The 24,386-nt window shown below is 41.0% G+C and overlaps 2 protein-coding genes across 2 annotated transcripts; both read left to right on the forward strand.

The window, feature by feature from the left end:
* The first annotated feature begins 9,758 nt into the window (after positions 1-9,758).
* LOC131153896 (uncharacterized) lies at positions 9,759-10,478 on the forward strand. Its single transcript, XM_058106343.1, has one exon. It carries the CDS (start codon positions 9,759-9,761, stop codon positions 10,476-10,478), a length of 720 nt encoding a protein of 239 aa, XP_057962326.1.
* A 5,191-nt stretch (positions 10,479-15,669) lies between these two features.
* LOC131153897 (uncharacterized) lies at positions 15,670-16,293 on the forward strand. Its single transcript, XM_058106344.1, has one exon. The coding sequence runs from the start codon at positions 15,670-15,672 to the stop codon at positions 16,291-16,293; it is 624 nt and encodes a 207-aa protein (XP_057962327.1).
* Positions 16,294-24,386: the final 8,093 nt, after the last annotated feature.

Consider the following 24,386-nt stretch of genomic DNA (forward strand, 5'->3'; position numbering starts at 1 on the left):
TGGTGAATAGTAAATATTGGAGGCTCCCAACTACACTACGATATAGCATAAAATCAGGTACAGAAGTGGAGTCAGAGGCTGATAACTTTTCAAAGGAAGACATAGGAGTGGTGACCGGCTTGCAGTTAAGCATGTTAGCCTTTTTTAGCAGGTCTAGAATATATTTTCGTTAAGAGAGCATGAGACCAGCAGGGTTACGATGACATTCAAGACCCAAAAAATAATGTAAGTCCCCTAGATCCTTTAGTGGGAACTTAATGTGTAAAATAGAGATGAAGTGAGAAATCACGCTCTGATTGGAGCCTGTAATAACAATATCATCAACATAGACAAGAAAGTACACAGTGGCTGATTGATGACGATAAATAAATAATGAACATCTAATTTTGAGACAGTAAAGCCCAATTCCAGTAAATGAGAGCTGAGGTGTGCATACTAGGCACGGGAGGCCTGTTTGAGACCATATAGAGCTCGATTGAGTTTACAGATATAATGAGGGAATTGAGGATGTATGAACCCAAGCGGTTGAGTCATAAATACATGTTCATCTAGAGTGCCATGTAAAAAGGCATTTTGAATGTCCAGTTGATGAATCGGCCAACGAGATGAAACGACGATTGAAAGAACCAACTTTATAGTAGTGGGTTTGACAACAGGACTGAAAGTTTCAGTGTAATCAAGACTAGAAAGTTGATTGTAACCTTTAGCAACTAGGCATGCCTTACGACGTTCAATGGAACCATTGGACAAATGTTTGGTCTTGAAAATTCATCGACATCCAACAACATTCTGATTGGAGGAAGGAGGAGCTAGTGACCAGGTATTGGTGGTCATGAGTGCGTCAAACTCCAGCTACATTACTTGTCGCCATTCGGGAAACCAGGAGGCTTAAGTAATAGAGGTGGGCTCATTTGGAACAGTAACCAAAGAGGAATGGGTGCTAGATAGAGGTCATAAAACTGTGCCATCAGTTCGGAGTTTAGGGCAAAACTGGAAGTTGAAGTTGAAACGATAGTAGCAGGTAAGGGCAGTGTGGCTAGGCTTATGACACACCTGACATGTAGGGCGATTGGGTGAATGAGAAATAGGGGAAGGGGAGAAGGGACGACCTCCATGCCTATCGCGACCACCACAACCTCTGAAGTTGCCTCGAAAATGTGATACGCCACGGCCATGAGAGAAGCTGGACTCAGATTTTGTTTGAGTGAGGTTAGCAGAGAACTCAAAAGAAGATGTAAGGGTGGAGGTTTGATGATTTAATCTGGCCTCATGAGTGAGGAGATAACTATAGACTTGAGCAGGTGTGAGAGGATCCACACGAGTGGAGATGGACGTAACCAGGGAGTCATAATCCGAGCCTAAACCAGCCAAGAGAAAGGTTATTAACTTAGAAGAGGAAATGATTTTACCGGCCATAGCAAGAGGGTCTTGGAGCAGCTTTGCATGATGGTAGTATTTAGCTATGGAATCTGAGCCTTTCTTGATTGTGGTACGATGTAATTGAATGTGCATGATACTAGCATTTGATTTTGCAGCAAGCAGATCTTCAAGAATTTTCTATACCTCGAGAGAGGAGGAAGCCGTGAGAACATGAGCAATGAGTGCTTCAGAAAGAGAGGAAATCAGAAAGCTGACAATCACTTGATCTTGTTGTTGCCAGGCTAGGTATTCAAACGATGGTTTGTCAAGCAAAGGTGGAGAAATGATAGAGCCATCAATGTATCCATACAAATTCTGCCCTTTGAGATAGGGAATAATCTACGCCTTCCACAACAGGTAGTTGTCATGGTTGAGCTTAACTATGATTAGATTGATGGAAGGAGGAAGCACAGTAACAGATGATTGCTGGGAAGGAGATCCAATGGGAAGATCAACCATGAAAAAGATGGTGCAAGCTTCAGGCTAAGGCCCCAATAAAATGAACGTGAGTCCTATTGTAGCTTTGATACCATGATAGAAAAATAGAAAAAGCAGATACAACTACAATAGAGAAGATGAATCAGAGAAACTAAATTGTATTAATTTTTCATGTGATGAATAGTCATTGTAGGCCTGTATATATATAGGGCAGAAGATGGGAAATATTCCCAATTAACTAACTAACAGAAAAGAGAATAAAAAGGTAAACAGATAAACTATTCTTTTGAAAATAGAAAGAAATAATCTCAAGTAGAAGTTTGTTGAGTATTGCTGATAAAACTTAGTAGATTTCTTCGGGATCTACTTGAATGCAACGCGTCATCAATATACAATTTTTTCCAATTTGGAAACATAATGTGAACTCTTTCAGAGCCCTCTATTACATTTGTAGAGTCAGATATTGTATTAACATTAATTTTAGCTAATGTTAAATGCAATAAATATTTTTTAACACAAAGAATTGTGTGAGTCGTGCCACTGTCCACCAAACACATGTCATCCTCCATTTTATCAATTTTATTTTGTATGATGTAGTAAATGAAAAGTAAAATTTAAGAATTAGGAAAGATAACAAAATATTACCAAGCATATTATATGTAAAAATTTTAATAAAAAAAATTACATAAGTTAATTTTTTCAAAATAACATAAACATAAAGATAATTTAATAGTCGACATTTTCATTCCCAATCAAATGATCAATTTTGCCACTAGGATCCTAAAAAATGAAATAAAATCAGAAGCATCAAAATCAACATCCAAAGGAGACTCATACTTAGCATCAATGGGTTTAGATCAATTAGGTGTTTAGGAGTGCGACATATTCGATACCAATGACCTTTTGTTCCACACCCTATAGCAAATATTGTCATTATTTTGCACTTTGATATTTTGTTCAAAGTTTTCTTTATTCTTTGCCCATTTCCTGTGAGCCTTTTTAGCACCTTTGCTTTCAAACTTTGAGGGATAATCATCACAGGTCCAACAATTTTTCCTACCACGACCCTTTTTACCACCACGACCTTGAGAAAAAGCTACATTCACTTTACGGAATGGTGTTGAGCTAGTTGGACAAGATTGATGATTTTTCAACAAAATCTCATTATTTTGTTTAGCCACAAGTAAGCAAGAACTTAATTCAGAATATTTTGTAAATCTATGCTCTCGATATTGCTGCTATAGGAGCATATTCGAGGTATGAAAAGTTGAATATGTTCTTTCTAACATATCATCATTAGCAATTTTTTCTCCATATAACTTCAATTGAGAACTAATTTTGAACAAGGCTGAAATTATATTCACTTATAGTTTTAAAATCTTGTAGTAGTAAGTATATCAAATCATATCGAACTTTTGGAAGAATTACCGTTTTTTGGTGTTCATATCTCTCCTTTAAGTTATTCCAAATGACTAATGGATCCTTAATAGTATGGTACTTAATTTTCAATTCTTCGTGTAAATGGTGTTGAAGGAAAATTATTGTCTTTACGCGTTCCTGCAGGATACTTGATTTTCTTTTTCAATTGTACTTACAAGATTCATTACATTAAGGTGAATCTCAATATCAAGTACTCATGGTAGATAATTTCTTCTAGAAATATCAAAGGCAACGAATTCAAACTTTGTGAGATTTGACATCATAAAGTCACTTTGAAAACAAATAAAAATTCAAAGTTAGGTAAATATTAAATGGAAATGTTGTTCTCACATATCCCCCAACATAAAAGTATTTAAGGACACGTACTCAAGATAAGAGATATAATTAACATATAAATATAGTTTGACGAAAAATTAAAGTTATATAGATAACAAATGTTAAAGGAAACAAGATTCTTACCTTAGAATAATATTAACGAAACTTGCTATACCATTAGAGACTTGATCGTATTGATAACATGTTGTAAATGAAATAAAGAGGAATACAAAAAAATTTGGAGTTATAGAAATTTAACAGTCTAGTTCTTCAGGAACTAGATGTTGGTAATCATCTTATCATCTCATTTTGTTGTAAAACATGTCCTTATATAGACAAGTACATTGACATCCCAAAGGAAAACCACATAATGAACCAATATGTGGGCATACCAAATGTTGTAATCTATTTTCTAAATAGTCATCCAAATAAATATGCATGCTTTACAACATCGAGGTTTTAATCGGTTTGCAATATTTTTCAAGATTTTGAATAATATTGTAGACACCCTAATTTTAACCAGGCCCTTCGAGGAGACCTTATGTCAAAACCTTTCCACACGGTTGTGGACCCCACACATCTTGTAGGTCCCACACTGTTTGTGGACCTCACACATCTTTGTAGGTCCCACATGGCTTGTGGGCCCCACATATCTCCATTAGGCCCCACATGTGTTGTGGGCCCCACATCTCCTGGTACGCTAGCTCGGATTCCTACATCCGATGCACGTTACCCCCTGGTATGCTAGCTTGGATTTCTACATCCGATGCACGTTACCCCCTGGTACCCTAGCTCGAATTCCTACATCTGATGCACGTTACCCCCTCTAGTACGCTAGCTCGGATTCCTACATCCGATGCACGTTACCCCCTCTCGCACGCTAGCTTGGATCCCTACGTCCGATGCACGTTATCTCTTTTGGCATGCTTGCACCTGCTAGCTTGGGTTCCTATAACCCTCAAATGGCTCATGGACCCCACATGGCTTGTGGGCCCCACATATCTCCATTGGGCCCCATATGTTTTATGGACCCCACCACTCTTGGTACGCTAACTCGGATTCCTACATCCGGTGCACATTACCCTCGTTGGTACGTAACCTCGGATCCACATATCCGGTGCATTGCTAGCTCGGGTTCCTATAAGCCTCAAACGGCTTGTGGACCCCATATGGCGCATGGGCCCCACACATCTCTGATGGGCTCCGCACAGCTTCTAGGACCCTCATATTATTATTTTATTATTATTATTATTATTATTTATTTTAATTTGTCAAATGTAAGCATACTTTGTTCCCCCCATCATCATTCAACACATGTCATGTTTCCTCCCTTTATCATTCTTCTCATGCTATATTCCCTTCATCATTCTTCATCTCATACTTTGTTCCCCCCATCATCACTCACCACATGTCATGTTTCCTCCCTTTATCATTCTTCCCATGCTATATTCCCTTCATCATTCTTCATCCCATACTTTGTTCCCCCCATCATCACTCACCACATGTCATGTTTCCTCCTTTTATCATTCTTCCCATGCTATATTCCCCTCATCATTCTTCATCTCATACTTTGTTCCCCCTATCATCACTCACTACATGTCATATTATCTCCTTTTATCATTCTTCCCATGCTAATTTTCCTTCATCATTTTCCCCCCCATACTTGGTTCCCCCCATCATGACTCCCCTATGTCTTCTTTCCCATGCTTACCCCAAGCTAAGTCTATAAATAGCCCTCTCATTCCAAGAACAAAGGAGGAGAGTTCTTGGTGGTGGTAAGGAGAAGATTTCAAATATTGAAATTTTCTATTATAAGTTTGTGAAGCTAGTTTTTCTGAGTGAAGATCAAGAGGTCGATTGATCCCGTTTCCTACCGGTGCTGAGTCACCCCATTTGAAGAAGGCACTCCGTAGTGCCTCGAGTCAGAGCTCAAGAACAACTCTTGGGAAGACGCTGTTGAGCGGCCCTAGTAGACTCACCATCAGGAAAAGAAGACCGAAGCAGAGGAAAATGAAAGAAGATCAAGCAATCGACTGATCCCGTTTCCTACCGGTGCCGGGTCACCCCATCTGAAGAAGGTACTTTGTAGTGCCACGAGTCGGAGCTCAAGAACAACCCTTGGGAAGGCGCTGTAGACTAACCCCTACAGATTCACAGACAAGAGAGGAAGACCGGAGGAGAAAAAGACGATAGGTAAAACCAACGAACTTTCTCTTCCTATGTTACATCTTCGCCCCCTTTCCCGAACCGGCCTCTGCTGGTTTATTTGATTTTATTTCATTTTTTTAATTTTAAATAGCTTCTTTTTAACCCATAAAAACAAAAAAACAAAAAGGAAATTTCATAAAAGACACAAAATTTCAGAAATATTTTCAAAGAAAATTCAAACATTTTTAAGGGTTTGAAACTTATTTACATTTGAACATTTTTGAAGAAAATCCAAGAAAGTTTCCAATATGTTTGGCAAAGGTTAGATCTGTTTCCTTACATTCAAAATTTTCAAAAATACATTCTAAAGTCATATCTTTAAAACTATGACTTTCGTGATTGTTGTCTAAAATTCTATTGTATTCGGAAGAACATTGGAAAACGCCGAAAAATCAATGGTCTTAACTAAGACCTTAAACTGGTTTTTCCCCAAACCGGTCAACGTTTGATGGTTCACCATTCCCGGACTGGTTCACCCCGATTTTCTCCATTTCGCTTGTATATTATTATTGTATCCATAAAATTCACAAAAATCACGAAATTTTCAAAAATTCCAAAAATATTTTCACATTTTGATTTCAACTGATTTTATTTGTGTTATTTTGAAAGTTTGGGAAAAATCACAAAAATCATTTTCACACTTAGGAAAAATCACAAAAATATCTTTTTAGGCACAAAAAAAAAAAATCATTCAAATCCCGAACAAATTTCAAAAACCTCCTGGAATAGTATTTTTGATACTTAAAAAAACCTATAGATTTCAAAACCCCCGGGAGCGTATTTTGTATCCTATTTTCGATTTTTCTTCCCAATGATTGTGACCAAGAGCATTAACTCTTTGGGGTATTGGATTGCCCTGGTTATGAGGGAATACCTATATAGTATTTTCATTCTTTTGATTTTTGAAAGGGAGTAATCTTTAAACATTTATTTCGAGATAATTCTTTATTAATCTGGTACCGTTCGTAAGAACGGGCGTGTAGGGGGTGCTAATACCCTCCCCTTGCGTAACCGTACTCCCAAGCCCGACTCTGGTAACGCAGGCCGATTCTATCCCTAATGGGGTAGCAATCAAGTGTTCTAACCGCACTTCAAAAGGTTAGTGGCGACTCCACCACACATCGTTTTCCACGAAAATTCACATTTTCAAAATACACATTCATTTTTTCCAGTTTGCAAGCCGAACCCATTTTTAACCAAAGATTGGTTCTCTAGGCCAAGTCCGGGATGTCGTGATAGCTTGGTGATTCCTCTGGGGACCATTGAGAGTTGAGCAAGTGATTAATTGAGAATTATCCCGATCTCAAATCTAAATAAGCTTTTTTGATTACTCCCTTTCATTTTTGTACAAATTTGGTTGCATATACATGAATAATTGTAAATGCCTTGCTTGCTTTGATACATGAATAACCATGTGTTTGGTTCTGTTTGTTTTTGCTAAGCATGTGATTAGTAGTACCTTGGATAAGCATGATGTTTTGTTTCCTTTGCTATTTTATTAAGCATGTGTTCTGAATAATGGATGGATATGGGATAAGGGTGTAGGTTGAAATGGTTAAACTCACACACTCTCATAGCTCTATACCTGGGCTTTCCCAGCTAGGATTAGAAAGGAGTGTAATAGTGCCAGGTCCCATGTGGCATGGCCTATGGGGACTTGCGAACCACTCCGCTCAGTGCAAGCTTTTTTCCGAACCTTTTTGAGGGAGGATGAAGTTTCAATCTGCTGACCTTTTTCAATAGGGGTTAGAGCTTAACCACACATGATTGTCCATAATCTCTTGCCTAGGGTAGAGCCTCAGAGGACCTTATGTACATAATTACCCCGGGGTCGGGACAGAGGCTTCATCCTTCTCCTTGTGACGTTATATGATTATAACTTGAGATTTAAAACATGTTGCATGATTACTAACATCCTGCATTTCATAATAGGCATTCCCATCTACTTGGCCAAGGTTCCGTTTAAAATCTGACTCATAGAGAGCACAGTAGTCCACCATGAAACCGAACCAGTGGTGCAACTATACTCCGAAAGTCAGCAAAAGAAGAGGGGCGACAGCACGAGTAAGGAATCAGTGCTTGAAATACCAGACAGGGTTGACATCAACTCTCGATCCAATTCCCTAAAGGAGCTGAGAGACATTTGGAAGGGGTGGACGCCTCAGGGATGATTGACATTTTCTCAAACATAAGGACACATCGGCTTTATGTTGCATGTTTCTGTAGACTCCCACATGATTGAAGCATTAGTGGAATTTTGGAATCTGTCGTATTGCCGCTTTACTTTGGATGGGGTAGACCTTGCTCCCACCATAAAGGAATACATTTCACTATTGCATCTGGCTAAACTGCCGACGCCCTACAGAACATATGTGTCCGCTCGAACATCTGTCATCAAGGATTTGTTCAGGGCCATCGAGGTTAGGTCCAAAATCTGGGAGACTCAAAGGTCACTTGGGAACACCTGAAAGAGTTGATGAAGAAGGAGGGAAAGGAAGAAGCCCAGCTGCATCTACTGGCATTAGCCATCTACGGCCTGCTTATCTTCCCGAAGGAACTAGGAATCATCGATCATGCCACCATTGCCTTTGTAGCACAAGTAAGGGAAGGGGTGAATCTAGTCTACGGTATTTTGGCCAAAACGTTTCAATCTCTTAACAGATGCTAGACCAGGAGACATGCTCGATTGACCTGCTATGTACCATTGCTTTATATGTGGATGATGATCCATTTGCCATGCATCTAGGGATTCTTTCGCCCTTATTTCTCAATGATCAGAATACCTTTAGCAGAGTTTGAGGTAGCTCGATGGGAGGAACACGCCAGCAGGACCGAATGGAAAGACAGACTACAAAATCTAGTTAGCAAGGGGATTGTATGGCAGGCACCATGGATCAACCAGCCCAAAGTGATATACAGATGTGGAAACCTTCCTTGGGTCCCACTACTAGGTCCTTGGGGTGGAATATCCTACGCACCGCTTATGTTCTGAAGACAAGTAGGCGCGATACAGTTCGTACCCATGACCCATGGATTGGCAGACGCTCAGTTCACATATGAGGATAATGATAGCCAAAGGAAGATCCGAGAGTTTGTTGTATCATGGAGGCATGTCCATATAGTCGAAGCAACCAGTTAGAAATCGGGAGTCCAGGAGAGTTATGAGCTATGGAAATGTGATAGGGTGAACCCTCGGGTCCTGTGCGAGGGAAAAACTCTGACAAACAAGAAACGGCCGAGAGAAACCATGTTTCTGTCTAAAAAAAAGACCTCCAGAGAACAGTTGCCAAAACGTGGTCCGGTAGATCCTCAACCTAAGTCAAGCAAGCGACTGAAGATTCAGGGCTCATCGTCAAAGAAAGCATCAGTAGTTTTGAGAAAGGAGAAGCAGAGACTTCAAAAGGTGATTGATCAAAAGGTCCAACAACTAAGGGAGTCAAAAGTAGAAATTGAAGAAAAATCTCAATACATACAAGACCTAGAAAAGCGGTATGACAAACAGAGATACCATTTCAACAAAGTGCTTGAAAAGATGGAGCCTTGTGTAAACAAGGCCAACTACTGGGAAGCCCAGTACAAAGCACTGAAGTAGAAGGTGGATAGTGCAGCTCTCACAAAGTCAAAACCAACCCTAGAAGATTCAAGCTGCCTTGTCGAGAGTGGACCAGGAAATCAGGATCTGACATCTGTGTAGACTAGTTGGAAATTTTCTGTGTTTCTCACTAAAAATTGTATGAAAATTTGAAATGAAATAATAAGGATTTTTTTTTTCAGAACCTTGGCTAAAGCACATAGGACTGCATGATTGCACCTTTTTCATACATACTCATAAACATCCATTCATGAACAGGGAGGCGGAAACAAGCCGGACGTGACTGAGATCTAGCAAGATTAAGGCAAGTACGCACCCGTACAACACCCACGGAAAAGCTAAGGCCATGGAAGAACAGTTAGAGAGTCATGTTCTGGGGATCGAGCAGGGGCAGGAAGAGCTGAGTAATCAGATGAAGAAGATATTGGACCTACTTCTAAACAAAGGGAAGATAGTCCAAGATCGAGATCATGAAGAAGAAAATGACCCTATCCACCCTCTCGGTTTTACGCCAATTCATGGGCAATCTTCCGATCCACCGCGATTCACCTTGAAGAAACCGCCGCATGGCACGCCGCCTTTTATCCCAGTGGTGACAAGAATTGCGGGCATAGGGACAAGCAAGACCATGACGGAATACCTTTGTGACGAGCTGGAAGAGCAGCTAAGGGCCATAGAGGGGACTCGGGCCGCCAGTACCGCCAGACCCTTAGATTATTGCTTGATGCCTAATGTAGTCCTTCCTCCAAAGTTTAATATTCCAGACTTTGAGAAGTTTGACGGGACCACATGCCCTCGGACCCACCTTCAGATGTATTGTCAGTCGATGGCCGCCTATACCAATAATGAGAAGTTGATGATGCATTGCTTCCGAAGCAGTCTTACCGGGACAATGGCTAGATGGTATGTCCAGCAGAATAAGGCCCAGATCCGTACGTGGGGTCACTTGGCCGATGCCTTCGAAGCGCAATATCGTCATATCTTGGAAATGGCTCTGGACAGGATGTCTCTTTCTGAAATGGAGAAAAAACCAATAGAAACTTTCAGGAAGTATGCACACCGTTAGAGAGAAGCGGCCACTCAAGTGGATCCTTCGGTCGGCGACTGTGAGGCAATATCAATGTTCGTAGGGACGTTAAAAGATCCCTACCGTTCACACCTGGTAGGGTCCACCCCTCATAACTTCATGGACATTGTGGCGGCAGGGGCCAGAGTGGAAGCTGATGTCAACGCTAGACGAATAAAGACTGGCACTATTGATAACAGCCCAAGTAAGAAGTGGGTCAAAGGTAAAAAGGAAGAAGAGACCCAAATGATACAGGGGTCTATCAGGAGCCTAGGGCAGAGAAACCAAAGTCAACAACCTAGGGGAAATTTCTACATAGAACCAGTAGTAAACCAAACACTACATATGGGCCCGAGGCCCCAGTTCACACCCCCCCCCCTCCGACTAAGACCAGCACCAACAAACAATCAAGTTCGAGAAAGGGATGCACCAAGGAATGCTAGAAGGATTGACCTAATCCCAACGCCCTATGTCGACTTATTTCCTCAACTATGTGAGAGAGGAATGGTAACGACCATACCAGCCATTCTCGTCACTAATCTCCCACCACGATGGTTTGATCGCAATGCTCGCTGTGCATATCACGCAAACTCTCCGGGCCACTCCATTGACCAGTGCTGGGCTTTCAAATATAAAGTTCAGTCATTGAAGGATGCGGGGTGGCTAGACTTTGATGACAAGGCAACGGGCATTCAGGAAAACCCTTTACCCAATCATGAGGGAGACTAGATCGGTATGGTCGGGGTAGAACTCAAAAAGGCACAAGAAGCCAACCTAGATTGTTTGGCTTTGGATTGGGTGTATCAAGAGCTTAGGAAGGCGGGCCTAATAGAATCAGAGGCCACCTGTCCCAAAGGAGCACGGTGCGAATGCTAAAGTTCTTTGAGAAAGACTGTTCAGGGTTGCAAAACCTTTGGGATGATCCTACGCAAAATGTTGGATGACAAGTCCATAGAAGTCGGCTCGATTCAAAAGGATGGGGAAGTTTTGACTCTGGGAGATAAAGAACAAGAACATCCCCCATGCCCACACCAACCTTTCATACCCTTGGCCAAAAAGTCCAGCTATGTCCATAAGACCCCAACCCATTTGGTTATCTCGATACCTCGATCGTTCTCGTATCAGAATGACAAGACGGTGCCATGGAAGTACAATTGCCAAGCCCAAGGCGTGGAAGATACATGCAATATTGCGGGTGTAAGCCGTAGTGGCAGAGTATATGCACCAGCTCAGTCTAGGAATTTAAATACAGAACAAATTGGTGAATCAAGCAGAAGCACTAAAAGGCTAGTTCAACCGAAGGAGGCTGAAGAATTTCTGAAGTTTATCAAACATAGCGAATATAGTGTGGTCGACCAGTTCAAAAAGATGCCAGCACATATATCCGTCTTGTCTCTGCTTTTAAACTCAGAGGTTCATAGAGAAGCACTGTTGAAACTGCTTAATCAGGCGTATATACCTCAAGACATCAGTATGGAAAAATTCAACCATGTAATTGGAGGCTTGTCCGCGACCAACTACATTACCTTCAGTGATGAAGAAATCCCATCGGAAGGAAAAGGGCATAACCAGGCACTGCACATATCGGTCAAATGCAAGGACCATATAATTGCTCGAGTGTTAGTCGATAACGGGTCATCTCTCAAAGTTTTTCCAATGAACACTCTTCAGAAATTGCCGGTAGACCCTTCGTATGTCAAGCCGAACAATCTAGTAGTGAGGGCTTTTGACGGAACCCGTAGGGAGTCTGTAGGGGCAATTGAGATTCCCATACTGATTGGGCCAGTCATCTTCAATGTCACCTTCCAGGCAATGGACATCACACCTTCCTACAGCTGCTTATTGGGAAGGCCATGGATCCATAACACTGGGGCGGTCACATCTTCCCTACACCAGAGACTGAAGTTTGTACTAGGGAACCAGTTGGTCTGAGTATATGGTGAAAACGACATTATGATAACAAAGCCCACTTCCACTCCTTATGTGGAAGCCGCGGAGGAGGCATTGGAGGACTCATTCCGAGCCTTCGAGATCATAAATGTCGCAACTATAGCAAAAGGATCTCCAATCCCACGCCCTCAAAACTCCGCCACAATGCATATGATGGCGTCCGAAATGATTAGACAGGGGTAGCATCTGGAAAAATGATTGTCAAGTCGCGAAATGAGAAAGACCATGCGTTAAACTTGGAAAAATTGTTCGAAAGGCTCCAGAAGTGCCAATTGAAGTTAAACCCCAAAAAATGTACCTTCGGTGCTACGTCCGGGAAGCTATTGGGGTTTATAGTGAGTGAGAAAGGGATTGAGGTAGATCCTATCAAGGTCAAAGCCATTCGAGAGATGCCCAACCCAAAGTCCGAAAAGGAGGTGCGAAGCTTCTTGGGTAGGCTCAACTACATTGCTCGGTTCATATATCAATTAACCGCCACCTGTGAACCCATCTTCAAGCTGCTAAGAAAGAACAACCTAGAAAAGTGGAACGAAGAGTGTCAAGTGGCCTTTGAAAAAATAAAGGAGTACCTTTTGAATCCCCCAGTATAGTGCCACTAGTGCCCGGAAGGCCTTTAATCTTGTACCTGGCGATTTCAGAAAACTCCATGGGTTGCGTATTGGGCCAGCATGATGAGATTGGGAGGAAAGAAATGGCCATTTATTACCTTAGTAAGAAGTTCACAGATTATGAGTCTAAGTACTTTGATCTGGAAAAAACATGTTGCGCTTTGGTATGGACGGTCAGCATGTAACACCCCAACCCCGAGGGGTTTGGGATATTAACTTTTTACTATTGATTTACAGTGGAAGCAAATAAACTCAATTATTATTAGACCAGAGCGCTAACTATCCATATTACAATCATTTATTTAAAAAAAAGAAAAATTACACAAGCATAAATATCTGGTATCATACTAATATTTCTAATCAATCTTTATTTTTCTATCCCCACCCGCATGCTTGCTAAGCCTAATTTCCGACACGCCCTTCAGAGTTATCTGAAATAAAAATATGATTAGAGTGAGATGACACTCAGTAAGTAAATAAGATTATTATTAGCGTGTAGCCAAAATGAGTTTTTTTAAAAATTTCGTAAAATAACATTTAATACTATAACTTCAGAATCGCTTCTAGAATAAATATAAATTTAAAAATTACTACATAAAACTTTTACCATCAATTAGAATAGTAAAATTTTATAATCATATACTATAACTATTAAATTAAACTTTTAACTTTAAAACTATGAAAATATTTAATGATAAACATACATATACTTTAACTTATATGTTTTCCTCAGATCGTCATTTAAGCACCAGAATGATCATTTTCATGTAAACTTACACTTTTCCTTCAAATCATCAGTAACTTTGTACACGTAATTAAATATGTATAAACATATATTGTAAAAACTACCCTTAGGCCTATTTTCCGTAAGTCATGTTTACCCCCCATGACTAGGTTGTGCGGTCCGAAGACTGGACTTAGCTGGCTGACCGACCAAACTAAATCAACGTACGTAAACTTTAAGTGAGATTTTCCTTATTAAGTCCTGGTCCGGAACCAGGTGTGCACTTAGGAGAAATTCATTAACATAAATAACCACTCTATAAACAGTGTGGGTGCACTCTGATCCGTTTAAACTTTAAATTGCAGTACCGAATATCTGTAACTTTAAACTTACTTTGCCATAAGGGGTTTTAAAACCATCTTATTATAATTTATGCAATTTAAAATAATCTCGTGAAAATCTCATCTTTACTTATATTTTCATGAATAATGCAACGTAGAAATAAACTCATACCACACAATTTTTGTGTGAAAAATATATATAATTTTTTTTATCAAAATAAATGCTGAAAATTTACCTGAGGGAATTAGAACATTTCTTAACCCAAAAATAAATGTAAGTATATTAAAGATAGAACTGGTATAATTAAATATACGTAAAAATAAACTCATGGAAATTTTATGGAACTAAGTAACATAATTGAAATTTACTTACAAAATAAACTCGGGTATGAATTTTAAATAAAAAAGAAACTAACATAATCAAATTTACTTACCTTCTTCTTTTACCGTATGCTACGAACACAATAACTATCTTTAAGAAATGAGATCGGAAAGAGTGGGTGAGTGAGAACTTACTCAAAAATTCTCTCTCCACCACAAATTCTTTCACTCACTAATCCTTCTCTTCTTTGGAAAAATTGTTGTGAAGAATGAAGGTTGAGAGCTTCCTATTTATAGCAAAATTTTGGGGAAGAAATGAAATTTATAAAAGTGTGGGGAGATGGGTGAAATTATAATTTTTTTAAAATTAAAGAATGGGCAAGGGATGGGCAAGGTATGGGTTGAGTATGGGATAGGGATTGAGGTCATATGAGAGTGCTTGCCACCATTCCCACTAAATAAAGTTTTAATTAATTACTAATTAATTAATGAATTAGTTAATTAATTATTTTATTATTTTATTATTTTTCTTAATCATTATTATCATTATTATTATCATTGTTATTACTTTTAAACTATTTTTAGTATTTATTTATTTTATTATTTATTTTTAAACAAGAATTAAATTTGAATTTTGAAAACTCATATGGGCCCTGCCCCACATAGTCTTGGGGGTCCCACACAACTTCGAGACTCAAATGGATCCTACGTAACTCCAATAATCCTCATGCAATTTTATGAGCCCTACATAGCTTCGAGACTCGTGTAAACCTCCACACGGCTTCAGGACTCATGTGGGCCTTACATAGGATATTTCTATTATTATTATTTTATCATATATTTCTAGAAATTATGTCAGTCAAAATATTATTTTATTTACTTATTTACATATATAAACAGTGTCTACCCTGTTTATCCTATGAAATTCCATTTTGACCAGACCGACCTTCAGGCAGCGACTGAACCGCAATGGTTTCTGAGCACTCGCTAAGACAAAGTCTTTCTTAGGCATCAAACATGGAATCAAGGATCCTACAGAAAAACACTTCTGTATTGATATTAACTTAATGACCATTTTTATTATTTTATTATTATTGTACTTTAATCGTATATATATTTTTGGGTCATCACACAACTGGTTGAGGCAATACACCTTGTATTACTCCACCTGGTTGATCTCCAAAATGGACCCAATCAAGTACGTGTTTGAAAAGCTCGCAGTAACTAGATGAGTAGCACGATGGTAGATGTTGTTGACGGAATATGATATTTCTTATGTTACTAGAAAAGCTATCAAGGGTAGTGTCATTGTGGAATACCTAGCTGAAAAAGCCATGGAGGATTACCAACCTATGGAGTTCGAATTCCCAGACCAAGATATAGACTCCCTAACCCAAGGGGAAGAAGACCTCGAAGAATGGAGGATGTTGTTTGATGGGGTAGTCAATGTTTGGGGACATAGGATAGGTGCGGTGCTCATATCACCAGATGGGAAACATTATCCGGTGGTAGCTAAGCTCATCTTCCCTTGTACTAACAACATAGTTGAATATGAGGCATGTATATTCGGTTTGCAGACCACTTTAGATCGGGGTGTCAAGCGATTAATAGTAAGAGGAGACTCGGCCTTGATCTTCCACCAGCTAACCGGAGAAAGGGAAACTCACGATTCCAAGCTGGTATCGTATCGAGAGTACATTAAAAAGATGATAGAAGGGTTTGACAGTATCAGTTTCTATCACACGCCAAGAGAAAACAACGTAATGTCTGATGCACTAACCACACTGGAAGCTTTATTCAAGGTAGAAGAAGGGGTGAAGATCGAAACTATTCAAATCAGAGTACAACCCAGACCTGCCACTGCATGGTGATAGAGGAGGCCGATGGAAAATCGTGGTTTTATGATATCAAAACCTATATCTAGAAAAATGAGTATCCTGAAGGGGCAGCCAGTAATGATCGGAGGACTATCAGAAGGTTGGCCATGGGTTTCTTCTTAGATGGTGAAGTTTGGTACAAAAGAAATCATGACATGACCCTCTTACGGTGTGTAGAGGCATAGGAGGCCCGACAAGTCATGCATGAGGTTCACGACGGAGTCTGCGGTACCCATGTTGGAGGCCACTCATTGGCACGAAAAATACTTAGGAGCGGGTATTATTGGATGACCATGGAGAAAGATTGCATTGACTATGCTCAAAAGTGCCATAAGTGCCAAGTTTATGGTGATCGGATCCAAGTCCCATCGGCCCCACTTCATGTTCTCTCCGCACCTTGGCCCTTTTCAGCCTGGGGCATGGATGTGATCAGGCCGATAAGCCCAAAGGCCAGTAACGGACACCATTTCATCTTTGTGGCAATCGATTATTTCACTAGATGGGTAGAAGCCGTTTCGTACTCCAATGTCGCACAGAATGTGGTAAGTCGTTTCGTCAAAAGAGAGTTGATCTGCCGGTACGGAATCCCTGAAATAATAATCACAGATAATGCCAAGAACCTGAACAACGCAGTAATGACCAAGCTATGCAATCAGTTCAAGGTCAAGCATCACAATTCAGCGCCGTATAGACCACAGATGAATGGGGCGGTGGAAGTAGCCAACAAAAACATTAAGAACATTTTGGAGAAGATGACAGAAACTTACAGAGATTGGCATAATAAGCTTCCCTTCGCCCTGATGGCTTATAGGACTACGACCAGAACCTCCACCGGCACTACTCCCTTCTCTTTGGTGTACGGAATGGAGGCAGTGGTCCCTGTAGAAGGATGATGAGAGCGTTTAACTGAAAAGTGCGGCCCCGACAGTTTTAGGAGGGGGACCTAGTACTGAAAAAGATTTTACCAATTCATATGGACCCTCATGGCAAGTGGACACCAAACTATGAAGGGCCTTACGTGGTAAAGAAGGCATTCTCAGGAGGCGCCCTACTGTTAGCAAATATGGACGGAACCGACCTATTGCACCCTGTTAACTCTGATGCTGTAAAGAAATATTTTGCCTAATAGTTGTATACATCTCCGAAAGAAATTAATGAAAGGATCACAATGTTATTTCATGTGTTCCCTCTTTGCTCATTGTTTCAATTAAATGACAGATGGCCATTTTTAGACCACCAGTTCCCTTAAAGAACCCAATGTTTTTAATCACTTGATGAACCTTTTTGAACTTTAAAATTGGAACCATCTTCTTCGAAAAAGTCATTTCCCAAAATTTAAACCGGGTTGGGATTTTCAAAGGTCAGGAAAATCATGCAAGGCAATAATGTGGTGTTAAAATGACGGCATACCATTCTTCTGCTACCCAAAAGTTAGAGAAAGAAAACACCCCTTGATACCCCCTATTGTGCTGAAAAATGTTTAATCTTTCGTTTAAACCCGCCAAAGGATCATACCCCACACTAGGGCAGTTTTGGAAAGACCGATCTCGAACGAAGCCTAAATAAATAAATGGAGGCACGATTCCTCGTAAAAAAAAAAAAGGGAAAATGATGCAAAAGAACATGATGCAAAATCAAAGCAAAGGAAAGGCAGGAGATATGCGTCGTTTGTGATCTTTGGCCAATTCACCATTTGGTAAAATTCATAATTTCGAGCCTCATGCACCCTTTCTTCTTTAACCAATACCCACAACCTACATTACAACCCGAATGAAAAGATCTGACCAGATTGGCATATGTTGTTGCCTCAAATGATTTGTCAGACTCAATATTGAGTATGAACTACGTAATGACTTGATCCTGAAAAGATACATAGGCAGCTTGTTCAAAGGACGAGTTCGGTCAAACTCTTGCAAAAATGTCTCACCCTAAACTCGGGTAGGATTTTTTGCCATTGGATGGGTTTTTGAGCCTTGATTTCCTTATTCTTTTGAAAACCTAAATCCCCAAGCTTACGTTTCGTCCCAAGTCTTAAAGACCATCCAGAGATCGAAACATGAAGCAAAGCACCAAATAAGCCTTGAGCAAACAACGGACCTAAGGGCACTATTCAACCTTATAGTACCAAAAGGGTCAGTCTCCTTTTAGTTGAAACCAGGGCAGTTGTCGCAAGAATAAGAGATTTTAGTTTTCACAAATTAATGTCGATACCTTTTAGAACAGGGGATGCTGTTGTAAAACTTATCTTTTTCATGAATAAATTTTGAATGTAATAGAACAACTATTTCGCACAAATTGACGTCTTGATTCAGCACATTAATGACATAAATGCATGATTATTCTCATTATTAGGAATCTCCCATTTATTGAGGTCAAAAACAGGGAACCCAATACACCAAGAGGGTGTTCAGGCACCAACGGGGAGCCTGAAGCATGTCAAACATCGGTAATGAAGGAATGCTGGGTCGGAGTCGGAGTACTCCTTCGAGTTTTGGGAATCACTGGAAGTGTTAGTGATTAACTACCAGGATAGATCTTGAACAATCCCTAAGTTTTGAAGATCATGGAAAGTACTGACAGCCAGACGCTAGGGCATATTTTGAGTATCTTTTGGAATCTGAAGTGCCGACAGCCAGACATTGGGGCAGAAATTGAGCATATTTCGGATTTAAAGGAAAGTACTGACAGCCAGACACTATAACAAATGTTGAGTATCTTCTAGAAAATACAGACAGTCAGACACTGGGGAAGATTTTATGTTGCTATAAAAATTTGAAAATGGTCAAAGCCGTGACAAGAAAACATTGGGGCAGATTTCGAGACCCTTTTGGGATCTGAAACGCAGTAAAGACTAATAGCCAATGAACAAAATCGGGGCAGTTGTTGAGTTCCATTAAGGCGAAGTCGGGTACCGTCGTGCTAGACTATAGCTTAAAAGTCTGGCTAAGATCCAACATTGAGAAGAAAGGTCATGCATCCTCATACATTTCAGGCATGCACTTCATGCATCCTCATGCATTTCATGCAAGGCATTCCCATTATAGGTAGCAGCATATAGACATATCATGTAACGGGCATCATGTATATACAACAACATGCCCCTACATTCAAGCATCACAATTTAGTAACATGCATACATATAGCAATGGAGTACCATTCATTTATACTTGCCTGGTTAAATAAACTTTTGAATAATCCTTTTGCATCCTTGATTAAGCCATTCTTGTCTTGAAATATTTGAAATCGTGGCAGTTGACCCCAAGAATCAATTGAGGCATTGGTTGTTAAATCTCAAAGTAGGTAATGTAAAGACAAAAAAAAAAAAAAACCCTAAATTTTATTAATTACCCTCGCTTATGGTTGAGGAATACCGTGGTTACAGTCACGGTCCTGGGAGATTACAACCAAAACTCTCCCAAAACCAAATTCAAAAAAAAAAAAAAAAAAGGTGAGGGGGGGGGGGGGGTGTACATTTACAGGTCACGTATGACAACATAAACACATAACATCACGACTTTTCATGCTTCTCTACTTCCCTTTTCAGGCTGAGGAATGAGAAGTTTGGCCTTTTCCATGCATTATGGTTTTGAGCCATTTATGCTCTCGTTGGATATCCTCCCGGCTTTTCTTCAACTCGGCTATTTTAGGCCCAAGGTCGTTGGAGTAAACGACCACCATTCTTCTCAAATATTCGACCTCCCGTTTCAGCATCTCATTTTCTTGCTTTAAGTCTCTCATCTTCTATTGTTTCTCTTGGTATTTTTGCCATAAGAGGTAGACTTCATTTCCGAAGAGGGTCATGGTTTCGTTTTGTTTCTGCAAACGATGGGCTAAGTAAGATGTCGAGGACATTGCTTGGGCACTGTGATAGAGCGCCTGGTTGACTATGCCGGGATCGGACATCGAGGCCAGTACTGTCTCATTCCTCAGCATTTCTTTTTGGAACTGAGGAAAGAGTTGGAAGGAGCTGAGAACACTAGAATAGGATGGCACCTCTGGTGCCACATTCAAATCAGGAACCCTCTTGGAAGATGAAGCCCCAGCCACGAGAAACGGTTAAGAGTGTTGAGAGATTTGAGATAGTTAAGGTGTGGTTTCTCGTAACAGAGGATGGCCAAAGATAGGTTACAATCACGCGTGGAGTTTTCCTGTGGTGCTTAAGTGTGAGAGGAAGTCTACTTAAATAGAATAAAAAGGATTGTCATGCTGTATATGTCTTAAAATGTGTGTCTGACAGGAGGACGAGAGAGACGACGTGCATCAAGAAACCCCCAAGGATTGTGAGCAAGGTAAGCTGTGGGAGTTGTGAAGTCCCCTCAGTGGAGGATTATGTTCACAAGGCGGCGAAAAAAATCCCGAGACAGATTTTGAGAGACGTGGAGCAGCCATAATATCTAAACCTGAGGAAAAAGAAAAAGAAAAAGAAAAAGGGGGGGGGGGCGCATTTATTCCTGGGACCTGTTTTTAAAAGAACCTGATGCCAGTTTATTTTGCACAAAGCCCAACTATTTAAATAAACCCAGGATTTATTTTTTAAAAAGGGAAAGTGGGCCGATCTGTTTTAAAAATGACTTGGGCCCTGTTTCTTTTTTTTTTTTGGCTGGCCTGTTTTAAAAATGACTTGGGCCCTGTTTCTTTCTGAATTGGGCCGACCCGTTTTGAAATCAATCCAAGCCCAACCATTTGAATAGACACGGGCTTTATTTTTTAAAAGGGAAAGTGGGCCGGCCTGTTTTAAATGACCTAGGCCCCGTTTCTTTCTGAATTGGGCCGACCCAGTTTTAAAACTCAATTCAAGCCCAACCGTTTAAATAGACACGTGCTTTATTTTTTAAAAGGAAAAGTGGGCCGGCCTGTTTTAAAAATGACTTGGGCCCTATTTCTTTTTGAATTGGGCCGGCCCGTTTTAAAACACAATCAAAGCCCATTTTTCGAAAGCGAACTCAGGCCCAATTCACTCAAGCCTGTCCCAAAGACCACACGTGACCTAAACATGTGATAGAGCCCATGTGGCTCACTCGTGATCCCCCGAATTCACTCAACTCACTCGACTCAAAGACGAGTTGACTCAACCTCGACCTCACCACCCCTAGCTGAACCCCTAACCCTAACTTCTAAACCAGAAACCTTAAGTACTTCAAGCCCTAAATTTCCACGCAAATAACAATCAGCAATCAAGCATACACAAAATTGAAAATATATATATAAAGGGAAGAAAGAAAGAGTTTATCTCCTTTGGAGTTCGAAAGAACTCCCCTTGCATCTGTGCTGATCTTCCCTACCGAGGCACTCCCAGTGATCATCATTCGTTTGGGCTTCGCCAGATTTCTCGAAATCTGGCCACGAAGACAGAATAGGAGGCCGATCGGAGCTGGATCACCTCTAAAGAATTGTGTGATGTTTAGGATCTTAAGTTTGCCAAGATCTAAGGTCTCTAAAAGAACGGTATAGAGAGAGAGAGAGAGAGAGAGAGAGAGAGAGAGAGAGAGAGAGAGAGAGAGAGAGAGAGAGAGAGAGAGAGAGAGAGAGAGTTTGGAGGTGGGCGAGAGTGGGAAAGAAATTACAGAGGGACTAGGGTTTTAGGTTCACAGCAGATAAGAGCAGAGCAGAGAGACTGAAAGAGAAGAACAGAGAGGGTGAAAGAAGAGAGAAGAGAGAAAAGAGAAAGAGAGGGCGTTCGAGAGATTGAAACGCAGGGAAATGAATAGAACAAAAAATTAGGTTTAAATATCTAAAGCCCCGAAGCCATAAGATTCAACCACGTGGCAATCCGTCGTCCGTTCGATCAAAGAGTTTGCGTGGCCACCCCGATCATCGCATGATTTGTGTTTTCCAAGGACGGTCAGGATTGTGCCACGCCTTGATCCGGGTCATATTTGACCAGCCACTCAGTCACCAACATATGGCTCATTTTCCCCCACACACAAAAAGTCTGCGTGGCCACCCTGATCACCGTTGGTTTTGTGTTCTTCGAGAACGATCAGGATTGTGCCACGCCTAGATCCTGGTCACATTTGACCAGCCACTCAGTCACTGACACGTAGCACCTCTCCTCAACCACACAATTTGTGTTTTCCAAGGACAACTTGGATTGAGTCACGTCATCGATCCACACTCGCATGCACCAGCCACTCAGTCACTGACACGTGACACCCCTCCTCAACCACACGATCTGTATTTTCCAAGGTCCGCTTGGATCGAGCCACGTCATCGATCCACATCGGCATACACCAATGACTTAGTCATTGACACGTGGCACCTCTCCTTAACAGCACGATCTATGTTTTCCCAAGACGGACCAGATCATGCCACGTCTTCGATCCGGGTCACCCTCCATCTTCCCTTTTTCTGGTCGGCGTATAACCTTACTTAGAAGACGACACGTGATCAGTTGTATGGCCTGGCTAAAATAGATGTCTTTTATCTTTATAGGCCTGTTGCTATAAATAACATAGGAGAGTTCCTATTGTTACCCCAAAGTAACAAGACCTATAAAGAGGGGCAGCTGAAGACACCCTAATTTTAACCAGGCCTTTCCGAGGAGACCTCCTGTCAAAACCTTCGCACACGATTGTGGACCCCACACATCTTCGTAGGTCCCACACTATTTGTGGACCCCACACATCCTTGTAGGTCCCACACTGTTTGTGGACCCCACACATCTTTGTAGGTCCCACATGGCCCATATCTCCATTAGGCCCCACATGTGTTGTGGGCCCACATCTCCTGGTACATTAGCTCGGATTCCTACATCCGATGCACGTTACCCCCTGGTACGTTAGCTCGAATTCCTACATCCAATACACGTTACCCCCTCTGGTACACTAGTTCGGATTCCTACATCCGATGCACGTTACCCCCTCTAGTACGCTAGCTCGGATCCTTATGTTTGATGCACGTTACCTCTTTTGGCATGCTTGCACCTGCTAACTCGGGTTCCAATAACCCTCAAATGGTTCGTGGACCCCACATGGCTTGTGGGCCCCACATATCTCCATTGGGCCCAATATGTTTTATGGGCCCCACCTCTCTTGGTACGCTAGTTCAGATTCCTACATCTGGTGCATGTTATCCCCTTTGGTACGCGAGCTCGGATCCACATATTCGGTGCATTGCTAGCTCAGGTTCCTGTAAGCCCCAAATAGCTTGTGGACCCCACATGGCGCATGGGCCCCACACATCTCCGATAAGCTCCGCACAGCTTCTAGGACCCTTATATTATTATTATTATTATTATTATTATTATTATTATTATTATTTATTTTAATTTGTCAAATGTAAGCATACTTTGTTCCCCCTATCATCACTCATCACATGTCATGTTTCCTCCCTTTATCATTCTTCCCATGCTATATTCCTTTCATCATTCTTCATCTCATACTTTGTTCCCCCTCATCATCACTCACTACATGTCATGTTATCTCCTTTTATCATTCTTCCCATGCTAATTTCCCTTCATCATTCTTCCCCCCATACTTGGTTCCCCCCATCATGACTCTCCTTTGTCTTCTTTCCCATGCTTACCCCAAACTAAGTCTATAAATAGCCCTTTCATTCCAAGCACAAAGGAGGAGAGTTCTTGGTGGTGGTAAGAAGAAGATTTCAAATATTGAAGTTTTCTATTATAAGTTTGTGAAGCTAGTTTTTCTGAGTGAAGATCAAGAGGTCGACTGAACCCGTTTCCTACCGGTGCTGAGTCACCCAATTTGAAGAAGGCACTTCGTAGTGCCTCGAGTTAGAGCACAAGAACAATTTTCGGGAAGATGCTGTAGAGCGGCCCTAGTAGACTCACCAACAGGAAAAGAAGACCGGAGCAGAGGAAAACGAAAGAAGATCAAGCGGTCGACTGATCCTGTTTCCTACCGGTGCCGGGTCACCCTATCTGAAGAAAGTACTCCGTAGTGCCTCAAGTCGGAGCTCAAGAACAACCCTCGGGAAGGTGCTGTAGACTAACCCCTGCAGATTCACAAACAGGAGAGGAAGACTGGAGGAGAAAAAGACGATAGGTAAAACCAATGAACTTTCTCTTCCTATGTTACATCTTCGTCCCCTTTCCCAAACCGGCCTCTGTTGGTTTATTTGATTTT

The sequence above is a fragment of the Malania oleifera genome, chromosome 4, assembly GCF_029873635.1.
Source record: "Malania oleifera isolate guangnan ecotype guangnan chromosome 4, ASM2987363v1, whole genome shotgun sequence".
NCBI classification, from domain to species: domain Eukaryota; kingdom Viridiplantae; phylum Streptophyta; class Magnoliopsida; order Santalales; family Ximeniaceae; genus Malania; species Malania oleifera.

Excerpts from the sequence above, each read along its gene's own strand:
- LOC131153897 (XM_058106344.1), top strand. The coding sequence starts at position 15,670 with ATGTTGTTGACGGAATATGATATTTCTTATGTTACTAGAAAAGCTATC.
- LOC131153896 (XM_058106343.1), top strand. The coding sequence starts at position 9,759 with ATGGAAGAACAGTTAGAGAGTCATGTTCTGGGGATCGAGCAGGGGCAG.